This window comes from Lolium rigidum, chromosome 5 (genome assembly GCF_022539505.1).
Source record: "Lolium rigidum isolate FL_2022 chromosome 5, APGP_CSIRO_Lrig_0.1, whole genome shotgun sequence".
NCBI lineage: Eukaryota > Viridiplantae > Streptophyta > Magnoliopsida > Poales > Poaceae > Lolium > Lolium rigidum.
This window is the reverse complement of record NC_061512.1, coordinates 75199202-75213334: the sequence shown is the minus strand read 5'-3', so window position 1 is coordinate 75213334 and position 14133 is coordinate 75199202. Positions and strand designations below refer to the sequence as shown.

General features: G+C 46.0%; 1 protein-coding gene across 1 annotated transcript; it reads right to left on the bottom strand.

Moving 5' to 3' along the window:
• Positions 1 to 2031: 2031 nt before the first annotated feature.
• On the bottom strand, positions 2032 to 3604 carry LOC124658362. The gene is made up of 3 exons (XM_047196711.1): positions 3332 to 3604; positions 3112 to 3230; positions 2032 to 2337 (listed from the first exon to the last, which is right to left on the bottom strand). Exons 1-3 carry the CDS (start codon positions 3579 to 3581, stop codon positions 2248 to 2250), a joined length of 459 nt encoding a protein of 152 aa, XP_047052667.1. The 5' UTR covers positions 3582 to 3604; the 3' UTR covers positions 2032 to 2247.
• Between the last annotated feature and the right edge of the window lie 10529 nt (positions 3605 to 14133).

Below are 14133 nucleotides of genomic sequence, written 5' to 3'. Positions count from 1 at the left end.
GCATCTCGTTGTAATCCTTAACCTTGAGTGGGATTCGTGTACATTCGATCGTCCATTTTCCATCCATAGATTCATGATGATGTTATTTGCCTCCATGTGTGAGTAGATCTATTTGTTCTTAGGAGATGGAAAAACCCTAGCAAAATTAAGAAATGAAATAAAGTTTGTTGATTGTATAATAATTATGAAGTGTGTTGGTTCTTATCAATGATGTTGTGTGTTGTAGACCACATAATTTTTCCTAAGGGACATTGGTAAACATCATCGTTGCATATGGTTAGCAGTATGTGGGCATACCAGTACCTATTGTCATGACCATGGGGAGACCCTTAATTACTGAACCTGCACGGCATGCGATGGGATAAGGTAGTGGCCATGAGGGATGTGAAACAGTGCTTCTAGCTAGGAGCATCCATATAGGAACCTTACCACACACAGGCGTATCTAAAAGAAAAAATCAATATTCTTAATCACCACATCTAGGATAGTGGCAGATCCACAACACCCCGAGAACGCTTTATCCCTACTGAGTTTCATTACTTTACCATTATTCGCATAGTCTCATTTTTAGTTTACTTAATTTACTTTGTTCACAAACCCTTAAAACTATCATCTTTATTTTTCTTTGGATTTAAAGAAAACTTTGAGGTACTTCTAAATGAAGGCAACAAGAGGCAATAAAATTGCTAGTAAGCAAGCTACACCGTGGATTCGATACTCTTACTTTTGAAACTAGCTACACGCGATCCGCGACCTTGCAGACACCAGGCTTCATCGTTGACTTTTTTTCTTATTTGTTAAGCCTCCCCGATCTATCACTTTTGTGAAAAACTATAGGGGAGAAACATGTTTTGTCTCCATACCTAGATTGTAAAGCCTCTTTAGTGTTCGCTATACCATTATTTTACCTTTTTGTAGAGTTGTGCATTATACCTCTTTGGTGGGATGTTCGTTTACATTTTGCAGCTTGCTCCTCTCAAAGAGACAGACCATGACAACTACGAGCATGGAAGGCTATTTATAGGATTAAGGCCTTGGGAAATTACCAAGGGCCCCGCTCTTTTGGTAGGTGGGGGATAGCTATTGTCATTTGTGCTTCACTAGTCCATTATGGACTAGGAATGAGAGGTGATACCTGTTTTGTCCATGATGGACTGGTCCACATATATCCTGATGCCACCTTAGGCTTCTTTCACTTGAACTTTTATCGTTGACTTTGTCTTTGATAAGTCTACCTGATCTATCACTTTTGTGAAAAACTATAGGGGAAAACCATGTTTTTCCATCATATCTAAATCAGTAGATTGTAATCTATCAGATATATATTGCTCATCCTAGATTCAAATCTATCAGATATATATTGCTCATCCTAGATTCAAATCTATCAGATATATATTGCTACCTCCATTCTCTTTGAGATGTTAGTTTCATTTACATGTCACTAAAAGTTACTGAAAACACCAAGATGAAAGTATTTTAATTGCAGCAATAACAGTGGAACATGATAAATCCAAATAATTGTGTCTATGTTAGCAGTCAAAGTATTATAGGATGACCACTAACATCTTAAAATGGCATCACAGAAAGAAAGGAAGCAGTATAGGCTCATAGCCAACTATATCGAATATGTTGTGTTCAACCTCATATCTTTCATGAATTTTATAGGAGAAGAGGAAGAAACACTATATGGATAACACAACTTCTTTTGGCCTATACACATAGCACATTATGAAAAGGTTGCAAGCGGTACGGGACGTCCAGAAAATAAGGGATGAGAAACCATTTGAACAGAAAAAATGTAGTCAAGCGAATCTGCGTCTAGTAAGGACGTCCAGAACTCAGGGACCAAAACAATACAATTTGCTAATCAGAATTTCACGAAAAAAACAACTGGCTTGATAAAGGAAGCAACAATAATTCAGGCCAAACTTAGTGAATCTCATTCAGCATTCTCAGTTCATATCCATGCATACTAGTCCAAAATCAAATCTCGTGACTGCAAAAATAGTCCCTAGGCTAGAACACGAAGGGTTTAAACTGTCGAACATTTTATACAAATAGCAGTATGATGTAGGTAGCTACTGTTTTTTTGTGCAACAGCACCTTCCACTTTATAAAGGACTGTACAGACTATGAATCTCCTAAAGCATCAACGTTTGCCCGAGTAAGATCTGAGCCCAATTGTGATGGTTAACAGAGTAATCAGATAGGAACTCCCCAAATCATCCATCAGCGCTCCTTGGGGAATCAGAGCTCCAAGGTCTTGAGGACAGCACCACAGAACATATCGAGACCAATAAGGTCACTCACGCACTTGGAGAAATTGTATTGATTTCCCTGCAACAACCCCGACAAGAATTAGGACTCACAAGCATAGCTAAGATACTAAGATTCCCACATTGCATACAGTATTGAAGAATAAATAAATTATCAAGTATCAAAAGAACCTACGATAAACTAGTAAGAATTACAAGCAGATAAACCCAACACAGGTTCCTGTACTATTTAGGTTTTGTACTGAAGCTGTGCCAAGTGCTTCTGATATAAGAGAAGACAGAAGGCTAAGATGTGGCTATTTGTTCCTTCTTGATAGTCAAATCTACAATTCTATACGGTAAACGTAGCAGGACTGTTATGCAGTACATCAACAATGGACAGAGAATTTTGTTCTACAGATAATGCCCACTACTATAACAGAAATTTGGCAAATTGGCACTAAAGTCTAATAACTAGAGGAAATCAATTATAATGATATAAAAGTACAAAAGAGCTCTCATGACACCGAAATTGTTCCGACAGAAGACAAACTAGCAGTTAAGTATACAACTTGCTAGTGCACAACGAAGAAAATCCACTAAAGTTCTTATCAAGATTAATACATTATTTTTTTGGATTGGTCTCTTGGCTACTCTTTGCAAACAGTACACTCACTCCCAAGTCCCAACCAAGTGGTAAATAGTTGCATGCCATGGCTCCTATCCTTCTGGGGAATTTCTCCAGCCTCCAGTCTTAGTCATAATAAGAAATGTGGCAACCAGCAGACATCCAGAAGCATAATCCAATAATCTAAAAGAAATGCTTGCAGAAAACAACTTAGCAGCTGCACATTACCGTGTCACTGTCGAAGTATCTGTCCAAATCCTGTAACTGGGAAGACGGCAGGATTCTCTTGATCTCCCTGCGCAACTTATTGATGTTGAGGAACACCGGGCTACAGGTTATCATTGGTCCTAACACCAAAAATTCCAGAGGCAGGAACAAACCAAAAGATATTAGACGATCATTGTGAACTGCAGTTACATATATCACAACATTTCAGGCAAGTACATACCTAAGACAAGCGCTGGGCGTTTCATGAATCTCACCAAACATAATGGGACAACACACACGTTCATGTGTTCGGTCCATACAACGTACCAGCTTGGATTGGGCAGGCAGTCAACAGCACCAGAAGATTTCACTTCAGGTCTTGTGTTGATGGACTGGTCTGATCCGGCGTGAATGGCCTCTGGCAGGCCCTGGACGATGCGGCACAGTAGCACACAGGCTTCACCAGTGTGATCTGCATCAGCTATTCCCATGCTAATTGAAATGAAAATTTCAAGTTAGCTTATCAGGTTTCTCCGCTTAAATTTTGCATGGTACACACTTCCAAAACTGACTGTCATTTATTTCAGATCAATATCTCAGATTGGTTGGTCAATTTACTGTATTTATCTGACATGTCCATGAACGGACTCAAATTTTGGACATAAACAACTTCATCCAAACAGAAACTAGCAACAAAGTCCTTGATTGTCGTGGAAAAACTCATCAGGTCAATTTGTGAGAAGATGCAGGAAAAAAAGTGCAGTTCTCGTGTAAACTATCAGTACCTGCCTTGCTCAAATCAAGGAGTCATTTGCTCTGGCATTACTGCAGATTTGCTACAAATCGAAACTGAAGATGTTTCAGCGAAACTTGAGAAAAGCAACTCCAGTTTCCCATACTAGCACAGAAAAGGAAACATACTTTATTTGTATCAACCAACTTTACCAGATTTCCCAGCCTCGCCAGAATCTTCTTCCAAATTCGAAATTCTAGTACTGATTGGCATTTTGTCAAATCATCAAGGCCTCAATCTCGATTTATCACCATATCGTTCGTACTAAGGAGAAAACCATAAATCACAACCAAATTTGGAATCAACCTATCAATTCCATGCTTAGATGATCCCAACATTTTGCGGTTCTTGAACATACCACCACGCGAGTATGCTGCATTTTCTCAAACCAAGAACCACTGTGCAGCCCAAGAAAATCAAGAACTCCATGTTGCAAGAAGAAACGCCCCCAATTCTTGCACTGACCAAGGAGCTAGGATCCCAGAGCGAAAAGGCTCACCTAAGATGCGGGAACCTGAGCGGTGAGAGGTGCAAGCCTTGGCCGTGCGCGCGACGCCCCCCGATCAGATTCCAGTTGGGACACCGGAACAAGGTCTTGCCGGCAATCTGCACGTCCTCTGGCGGGGCGCCGTACCACCCGAGCTTGACGTTCCCCCCGAACTCCTGCTCCGTGTCCCGGTAGATCCGCATCGCTACGTCGCCCTTCACGCAGCGCTCCGCTCCAGTAACCACCGCCGTGCCCATGGTCCACGTGCGGACGATCTCGACGGCCTGGTGCTCGTCGACCGTGAAGGCCTCGCTGGGCTGAACCTGGAGGTGGGCCTTGCCGGGCGGGAAGAAGGCGCGGCCGGCCTCGTCGTACCAGGCGAGCGCGGCACCGGTGGTCGCCCCGGGATCGTGCTCGTCGTAGCGGATCATACGGGCGAAGTCGAAGACGTGCCAGCGGCCGTCAACGAGGAGCGTCCGGAAGAGGTGCTCCCCGAGGGCGACGATGTGCTGGAGGTGGGCGAGCACGGAGGGGGGCACGTCGACCCACAGGTCGGCGCCTTCCTCGAGGCAGAGCACGCGCGCCGGCACGCCGCTGCCGAAAAGGTCGAACGCCGCCATCTCGTTGCGCGGAGGAAGGTGGAGGTCGACTGGCTGTTGCTCACGTCAGAGGAGAGGAGAGAGGTTTTGGCAATGGGGCTTGCTTAGTTTTGACCCACATCCGCCAAGTTTCGCCTATTTATAAAGGCCCACATTTTAGAAACACGAATAGAAATTTTTCTTTTGTTGCACATGTTCGTCCAAATAATGTTTTTCTAGAACATACTCCAACACTACTTGATACTACCTCCGGTTCAAGGATTAAGGCGTTCTCGTTTTACGTGCTTTTCGTTTGACTAAGTATTACTTCAAATATATAAAGATTGTTTGTATAAAATTAACATCATTAGAAAGTGCTTTTCAATACGAATCCAATGATACTAATTACATGTAATATAACCAAGATTTTGTTGCTCAATTATTATGATCAAAGTTCGTCTTGGAATACGCGTGCGCCTTATTTCTTGGGACGGAGGTAGTAACGGGTAGCTCGAGTGGCAAAGGTCTCGCTCGTCTTGCTTATCGTGGCTGGTAGCCCCACTCATGGTGATGAACCTTTACAGTGTCTCATATGCAACGTTTTTTTTTCTTCCGATACATGCTAGTCAACCTTGGAAATTGTCATGACTTATACTCTCGTTAATGCGAAAACTACAAATTATTATTTCAACAAGAAGGTGGTAGCGCAAGAGTAGGCGCCACTGGAGGAGAGAGGAGTGTGTCAAGCTCGACGAGAAGGAGAGTAATGGGTGTGAGAGATGGTGGCGGTGGCCGGGAAAGAAAGAGATAAGACAAGAACTTGAGAGAGCGATTGGAGGCTAGGGTATTACCCTTTGCTTTTTGTCACCACCTGTAGGAGATCTTGAAAGTGCATGGAGTCCCCGTGTGTGATTTTCGTAATTAATGATAATTTCTATTGACTAATATTTGCACTGAGTTACAATTATATGATTTGCTCATATGCAATGTTTGAACCATATGTTCGATTCAAGGTTGCAATAAGAAGCAAATGAAGAAGATCAAGCGACAAGTATGACTTGAAGACGAAGATGAAGTGAGCCTCAAGCGTATCTTTAATACATCAACATTAGGAAGAAAGAAGAAATTGTGTGCAAGTTCAAGATGAGACATCACGAATAGATGATGAGCTTGAAGCTTTACATTCAGATGGTGATCATGGATATGTGAAGCTGCACCGAAGAAGAAGCTCTCTCATAGTGGAGTATGGAGAAGCAATCCGCAAGACTTCATATTGTGACCACATTCAAGAACGGTGATACATTTTGTCACGGTCAAGATCATCATCATCTAACTCAAGTGAAATGCGTAAGGTTAAGGTTTTCTCTTGATATGGTTTCTTTCTTACAAATATTGTGGTTTAGTTGGGGGACTGATTTTTATGTTGTGGTCGTACTATCAAGAGGCTCTCGAGTGAGTAATTTGATCGTATCGTTCGCGAGAGAGCTCAAATCTTTACATCCTTGCAATATTTTCTCAGTTTTTATTTATATCTTATCCATATGGTGATTTAGAGGTTGTGATTATTTTCATGATAAGCTCTAGTTCATCGAAAACGGATTTCGCATGATTTACTTGTTGCGTTTTCGATATTGAAGTTTTTCTTGATTTCTCGTATTAAGAAGTTTACTCTAAAATTCATAGAAATTACTCCCTTACTTTTTTGTAGGGTAGCTCTTGTGCTCCCCTTTTCAATAAAATTGGTTTTATCTTGGTCGAACTTCCCAAATTCTAGATATTGCTTTCTTATTTACGTACCTTTTGGTAAAAAAGAAGAAGAGAGGAGCAACAGTTTTGGTCCAGCTGGTACTATCGCTGCGGTACCGGACCGCCGCTGGTCGAAGCCCATCCGGCGCCAGTAGCTTGCACGCTGGTGACCGGTACCAGGCCGGCTCTACCGGGGCACATAGGCCGGTGCTGCCGTACTGCCCAGGCCGGCCGCTCGCCCTTGCACGCCCGCTCGCTTGTTCGCTCCGCCGCTGGTCTGGCTCGCTGGCGCGCTATGCTGCCTGGCTGCCTAGCTCGCGCTTCCCGCTCGCTCCCCTGTTCACTCTATCCGCGGCAGGCCACCTCACTCGCAGCGGTACTACCGCCGGCCCTTGGTCGGTAGTACCGGCCCGATCGGGCTGCTAAAGATTGAGAGAAAACTTGGAAGGACCCGCGAGTGGCCAGAACGCGAGAGCAGCATGGGGAGAACGCGCGAGGTTGCTGCTTGCGCAAGGCTCGAGCTCAACCCCTGCAGCGGGACGCGTGAAGCTTCACTGCGTGCTGGATTGGTTCCTGGAAACTAAGAGTAAGTACAATAAGTTCTAGTCAGCTGACTATAAGGATTAAAATAGTATATTATTGCTTAGTTGGAGGAGAGAGAGGCGGAGAGAGAATGAGAGTGGGCTCTTATGCAAGAGCCAGCTCTAGCACGTGCTCCTAGGCACTTTGTGAGAGTAAAAGGTGGGTCATACATTGATAAAGTACTACATTTTTATAGCTCACTATTATATGTGTTGGCTTTAAATTAACTATAGATGACATGGCACTTGGCTTATAGCCAGCAGCTGGCTACACTATTGGAATTGCTCTAATTTGGTGTTGCTGCTCCCATTGAAAGAGAGATAAATGCAGAGAGAGGTAGCGTGCGGTGGTGGGGACGTCGACCCACAGGTCGGTGCCTGCCTCCAGGCATAGCATGCGCGCCGGCACGCCGCTGCCGAAAAGGTCGAACGCCGCCATCTCGTTGGGCGGAGGAAGGCAGAGGTGGGCTGTTGCTCTCGTCAGAGGAGAGAGGTTTTGGGAAATCCATTTTGGCTCATAATGCAACTATTACCAAGAAAAAACATATTTAAAAATATCTAAAAATTTCGAAAATAGACCTATGTAAAAAAGACAATTCCGGGTGCTCCAAAAGAGTTTTTTACGAGATATTTATTTATCTTTTTTACATAGGTTATAAAAAATATTTTTTTTCCTGCAAAACTTTTATGAGGTAACATGTTTGGATACACAATGAAGAATTTTATTTGAACTTTTTTAACATTTCAAAATAAATTTAAAATTTACTTTTTCTAATAGGTGTATCTACACCTATCAGCCCAAACGCGGTGTCTGAATACCAAAATTCTCTTTTGTTGCACATGTTCGTTCAAATAAAGTTTTGGGGGGCGTACTGAGGATCCTTGAGAGGATAATTCCCTCCAAACCTCCAAGTCCGTTGAATGACACGTGACCTAGGACCGTCCCCCACCTGCACTGTACAATTCATCTCTTCCCCCGCACGGGAAAAAAACTAAAAAAAACAAAGCAAAATCACCACGCGCGGAGACAACGCACCCTCCTCCCAGCACCATCCCCCCCGAAAAAATCCAGCGAGTGACCATGTTGGCAACGCGTCAGCCTCGGTTGAAAGCATCATCGCCCCTCCTTGCAGCATCTGCGCGTCCTCCTTGCAGCACTGCCTCCCAACGTTGGAAGCGCCGCCGTACGCCTATGGCAGCAGCGCCGTCCGCCAATAACAGCACTGTCACCTGGATTTTGTAGCACATGCGTCCAGCCTTTGCAGCTCCAGTGATGGCTTGACGGCGGTTGCAGCACCGACGGTCGGCCTTGCAGCATCGGGGCCGACCTTTGCAGCTCTAGAGGTGGGCCTTTGCAGGTTCGACGGCGCCGACCTTTGCAGCACCAGCGGCCTGCATTTGCAGCTCCGGCGGCTGGCATTTGCAACTCCGGCGGTGGGCCTTTGTAGCTCCGGTGACGGGCCTTTGTAGCTCCGGTGACGGGGACGCAGCACCGGCAACTGGCCTTTGCAGCTCCGGTTACAGATGGTTGCAGCACGGGTGGTTGGCCTTTGCAGCTCCGGCGAGGCGATGGAGGATTGCACCGCCACCATCTTGATGTCGCATGGATAACCGCCTCCGGCGGCCGCCTCCTTGCTCCTTGCTGCAACTGCATCGTAGCGTTGCCGCGGCACCGACGGGCTCGGACTCTGCATTTGCATGGTGGCCCCTCGCAGCAAAGCCAGTACCCTTCATGCCGTCATCACAGACCTCGCCTCACGGCGCCATGGCTTCGCTTGTTAGCAATACATCGGAGTTGTGCGAGAAACGGAGGCTACGCGTTGGGATCTCGCCAACGGTAGCGCGGGCTCGGATCTCGCTGGTGGCACGCATTTTGGCCTAACCGATACTACCGATGCGGTAACGGGCCGCTGCCGATCGAAGCCCATATGGCGCCAGTAGCTTGCGCGCTGGTAACCGGTACCGGGGAATCCAGGCCGATGCTACTGCACTACCCAGGCCCGGCCGCTTGCCCCTGGTCGCTCGCCCCCTTGCGCGCCTGCTCGCTGACTGGCCGTGCCGCTTGCTCGCTCCGCCCCTGGCCTGGCTCGCTCGTGTGCTCCGTTCCCTGGCTGCCTAGCTCGCTCCGCCGCTGTCTTGGCTCACTCGTGTGCTTCGCTCCCTGGCTGCCTAACTCGCCCCTCTGCCCGCTCGCTCCCCTCTTTGCTCTGTTCGCGGCAGGCCACATCACGTGCGGCGGTATCGTCGCCCGAGCGCGTCGCCATCGACCTCTCCGGCTTCGAGTTTGGCATGACCATCCACTAGGGCATGAGCTGGGACAGGCTGCACCTTTCCCCCGAGGTTCGCCTCAATCGTCGATGGGCAAGAGCCCCACCATGTCCTCATGCGCGTGTCCGGCGGCGCGACCGGCCTGTGGCCCGCGGAGGTGATGTTCGACGGCGAGGGGCAGATGTTCCTCCATAACGGCTGGAGGCGCTTCGCCCGCTCGCACGCCATCGATGTCGGGCACTTTGTTGTCTTCAAGTACGATGGCCACGACAACTTCAGCGTCAAGGTCTTCGACGAAACCTTATGCTGCCGCCACTACCACTCCGACGAGGACGACGAGGAGACGCCAAGATGAAGACGATGTAGTCTTCTACTATGTTTTTCTTATATTTTTTACTTAAATTATATTAATTTGCTTCAAGTAAATCTGCCATATGTATGCAACATGTGAGAAATAAGATGAAATGTAGGATGATTTAGCCAGCTTCGAACCGAATAGGTCGCTCCGCTGCACGTGGTGTTCGATCGGTCGGACCACGAGACGCATTCTGGTCCGTAGGTCACCTAAACGGACAGAAATGAACTGTTTGAGTCATCGGGCCCCGCTGAAGATGTCCTAAGACCAAGTTGAGCGGGCTGCTGGAGATTTAGAGAAAACTGGGAAGGACGCGCGAGTTGCCAGAACGCGAGAGGAGCATGGGGAGAACGTGCGAGGTTGCTGCTTGCACAAGCCTCGATCTCCTCCTGACGGGGAGGCCACCCCTGCGGTGGGACGCGTGATTGCGTGAAGCTTCGCTGCGTGCTGGATTGGTTCTTGGAACTAATTTGGTGTTGCTGCTCCCATTGAAAGAAAGATAAATGCAGAGAGAGGTAGCGTGCGGTGGACCGGTGGTGAGGGGATAAGAACAAGATATACTAGATTTAGATGTGCGTCTTGGCGGTTTACATTTTTTACGAGGATAAAATAAAAGGAATAAAAATAATAATACATTTTTTAAGGTTAAAAAACAGTCGATAAGATAAAATTTGGATAAATCACGTACATTATGAACGGAGTAGCAAACTCTCATACACAATCAAGAAAATAGAATAATATATTGTTATAACTAACGCTCAAGATTCTCAGGAGCAATAGAAGTGTAGAAGGACCATCAACAGAAGCATACACCAAAGTTGCCTTGACCATTGTTGCAGCATGGTCTATGGAGGCAAACTAAAGTACCAATTGGGCATGCAAGACCAGGCTCAAGGATGGCAATGGGCAGGGTAGAGCAATACCATACTCATACCCGTATAGTCGATGGGTACAAATTTCTACCCATACCCGTGCCCATGGGTATAAAAATTTACTCATACCCATACCCGCCGGGTACCCGTACCCATTGGGTACCCGGTGGGTAGGTTAAATTGTACACAAGTCACTCGTAATTTTACATTTATCAATAACAAATTCGATTAAAAAATAAATTATCTCAAACTCGATAACAAGTTTTTTACTACGTAACAATTAAAAAATATGAAAATTCCATTCTCATATAGTAACTCATAAGTAAACAAAAGTAGACGTGTCACGTAAAAAATTAACAATAAAAGGGCAGGGTATGGGTATACCCGCGGGTACAAAGCTATACCCGTGCCCTACCCATGACTTAACAGATAGGGTATGGGTACTACCCATGGGCATGAAAGTGTACCCATACCCTTCCCATGCGGGTACGGTACCCGCGGGTACCCGTACCCGTGGGTAAAATTGCCATCCTTAGCCAGGCTAAAACCATCGTTTTAGGCTTTAGTTGATAGTGATAAACATAAGAAGAATTGACTGGCGCTTGGGGCAATCGATGATCAAAACCAGATCTTCTCTGCATAAATAACAAGCAAAATTACATGGAAAAGTCAATAGGCAGAATACGTTAAGGAATGGGAGGGGAAGAATACGTTAAGGAATAGTGAGCTACTGAGCTGATGAAGGGGGTAGGGAGATTGCCGAGGGGACATAGCTAGAGACCCTTCTCATCATTCTCATCATGCAGCGGTAGGAACAAACATGATCTGTAACATGTGCATGAAAACATCAATGCATGAAGTTGGAAATCGGATTCAACCAGATGCTTACAAAGAAGAAGCAGTCGAAGCCCACACCTAGCTCTGGATGATTGCACCCGCTCCCGTGTGATGGGATCTCGGCGGCCACCACGATTACACTCATCAGGCTGGTACCCACGATCTCCAGTGATGGTTGTTCCACCGTTGCGACAAACATATTTGCTCTGGCTGAAAGTGTTGGACGGCCTGCTTGGACGGCAATGACCACAAATATGCAGACCTAAGTATGCCATTCATCATATCCTCACAATTGACCTGCAGTTATCACATAGAGTTGTTATTTTCAGTAAGCGCAAAGGAAATAAACTATATCAATTTTAGGTCCCCAAACATGCACTTCTTTTTTGTTCACGCCTAATTTTATATCGACCATGAAACAACAATGTAGAAAGCTAATAGCACAGAGAACATGCCCATGTGAAGCTCCATTTTAAAACAGAATACAGAGAACAATCAGGCTAGTAGTAAGAGAAGCAGAGTTTAACCTCAGTATTTATGGCTCCAGGAATACAGTCAAAGAGGGGATCCATCCAGACAAAACCACGCGGCCTTGGAACCAAACCTGAAACGATTAGGAAACTAAGGGCGTGTTCGGGAACAGCCTAGCTTCCAGATTCTTGGTACTCCACCGCGGAGCAGTGCCGAACACACAAACTCCATGGAGCTAGATCCGAGAAGCTGGGTCAATTCGCTGTGTAAAACTTGGAGCACCACTTTTGCAAATTCGCGAATCAGCAAACCACGGAGCAGTTAGAAATTACCAAGAACTGCCACCGCCAAGTGAAAACCGTTCGATCTGGTTCTATTTCCCCGTCCGCCCCCGTCTTGCTCGTTCGGTTGCTCACCTGCTCATCCAACCGGGCCGCGCTCGCCGCCCTGGTACCCTCCCCGCCGGCCCTTCCTGCCGCCGCCCCTACCCTGGCTAGACGCCGCCTCAAGCCTAGCCCCGCATCCCGCCTCGAGCCGCGCTCGCCTCACCGAGATCCGGCCAGTTATCTGCCGGCAGGGTCCCCAACTGGCCCGGCCACGGACACCGCTCCGGCCACCAAATCTCGGTCCGGAATCGACCATGAACAGGACGCCAACTCCATCCTCTTCCCGGCCGCCGGATCGAGAGCTCGAGAGGCGGGGAAGGGAAGCCAATCTTGGGCTGCAACCACCTGACCGGGCATGGCCACGACCACCGAGCACATGAGAAGTGGACGATTCAAGGGGCAAAGGGCAGCGGGGCGGGAGGAAGCCGTAGGATACCTCGCCGCCGGCGATTAGACCGATGGAGGGCAGGAATCGGTTGGGGCTTGTCGTGCTTTGGTAGGAATTTTAGAGAGTACGCGTGGGTGGGGATTTGGGAGAGGAGTGGAGAAGGATATCTCGACGAGTGGGGTCAACTTGTCAGCCTGCTGCTCCTGGTTGGGTTGGGCTAGCAGTTTTCCTTTACGGACCATGTGAAATTCGACGGAGCTGCCCCGAACGTTCCCTGCTCCACTCGTGACGCCGGAATCGTTCCAAGAAGCCGGATCAAAGGATTTCTATGAAGCCGGACCGTTTCCGAACACGCCCTAAATTCCATAAAGAACAGGCCAAATAAATGCTAAGTAGGTGCTGCAATACATTTTCTTTATCAAATACATATGCAGTCTGGGGGATCTCCCTCTCCTAAAAAAAACAACATAACAATATCGGCTGCATGGCAATAGATTACATCAAGTCAGCATTTTATTTTGCATTGACCGAAACATAGTTATATAAAACAATCAGTCAGTAGATCGGACATAGTTGATATTTACTGGGTTTGAAGATAAAAAATAGATAAACGATTTATCTATAGCATAGGAATATATCAGAAAGCATCATTATTTTGACCTAAAAAGAATAGAACCAAAAAAAAATAACTAAAAACTAATTTAACCTTTAAGAACATAGTCAATACCTCAAATGACGGACCGAACCTGCGATTATCTTAGTTGATGTCTGTATTTTTACTCCAATCAACACCAGTGCTACAAAGAAAGAAAAGTCATGTTCTATTTGGCCTTTCCGGAACATAACAAAATTCATTAGTATTATCGGAAAAAAAGGAAGTGATTTCGTGTCACAACAGGTGAGGTTCTCGGACTACAGGCATAAAAAATTATTCGTGAGTAGAAAGTGATTTTGTGTCACAAGAATGATCTTGCAAAGTCATTCATGAATACTTACATAAACATGTACTAAATTGCATTTATACATCTTGTGCTTTGGATTTTGTATTTGCCATAAATAGAAGTTCAGAATCTTACTTCCCGTGTTCATGACTCAACTTATGCTATTGTATAAATACACTATCCAGATTTTTATTCCTTTACAACTCATCTACCTATGAGCATACATTCCAGCATTCATTTTATTTTAAAAAAAACTTCCAAGATATCCATATGGTGTCCTAAGATCTGAGAAACTCGTGATTTTTTTCGCAAGTATAAATCTGAGATGCAAGACATCCAA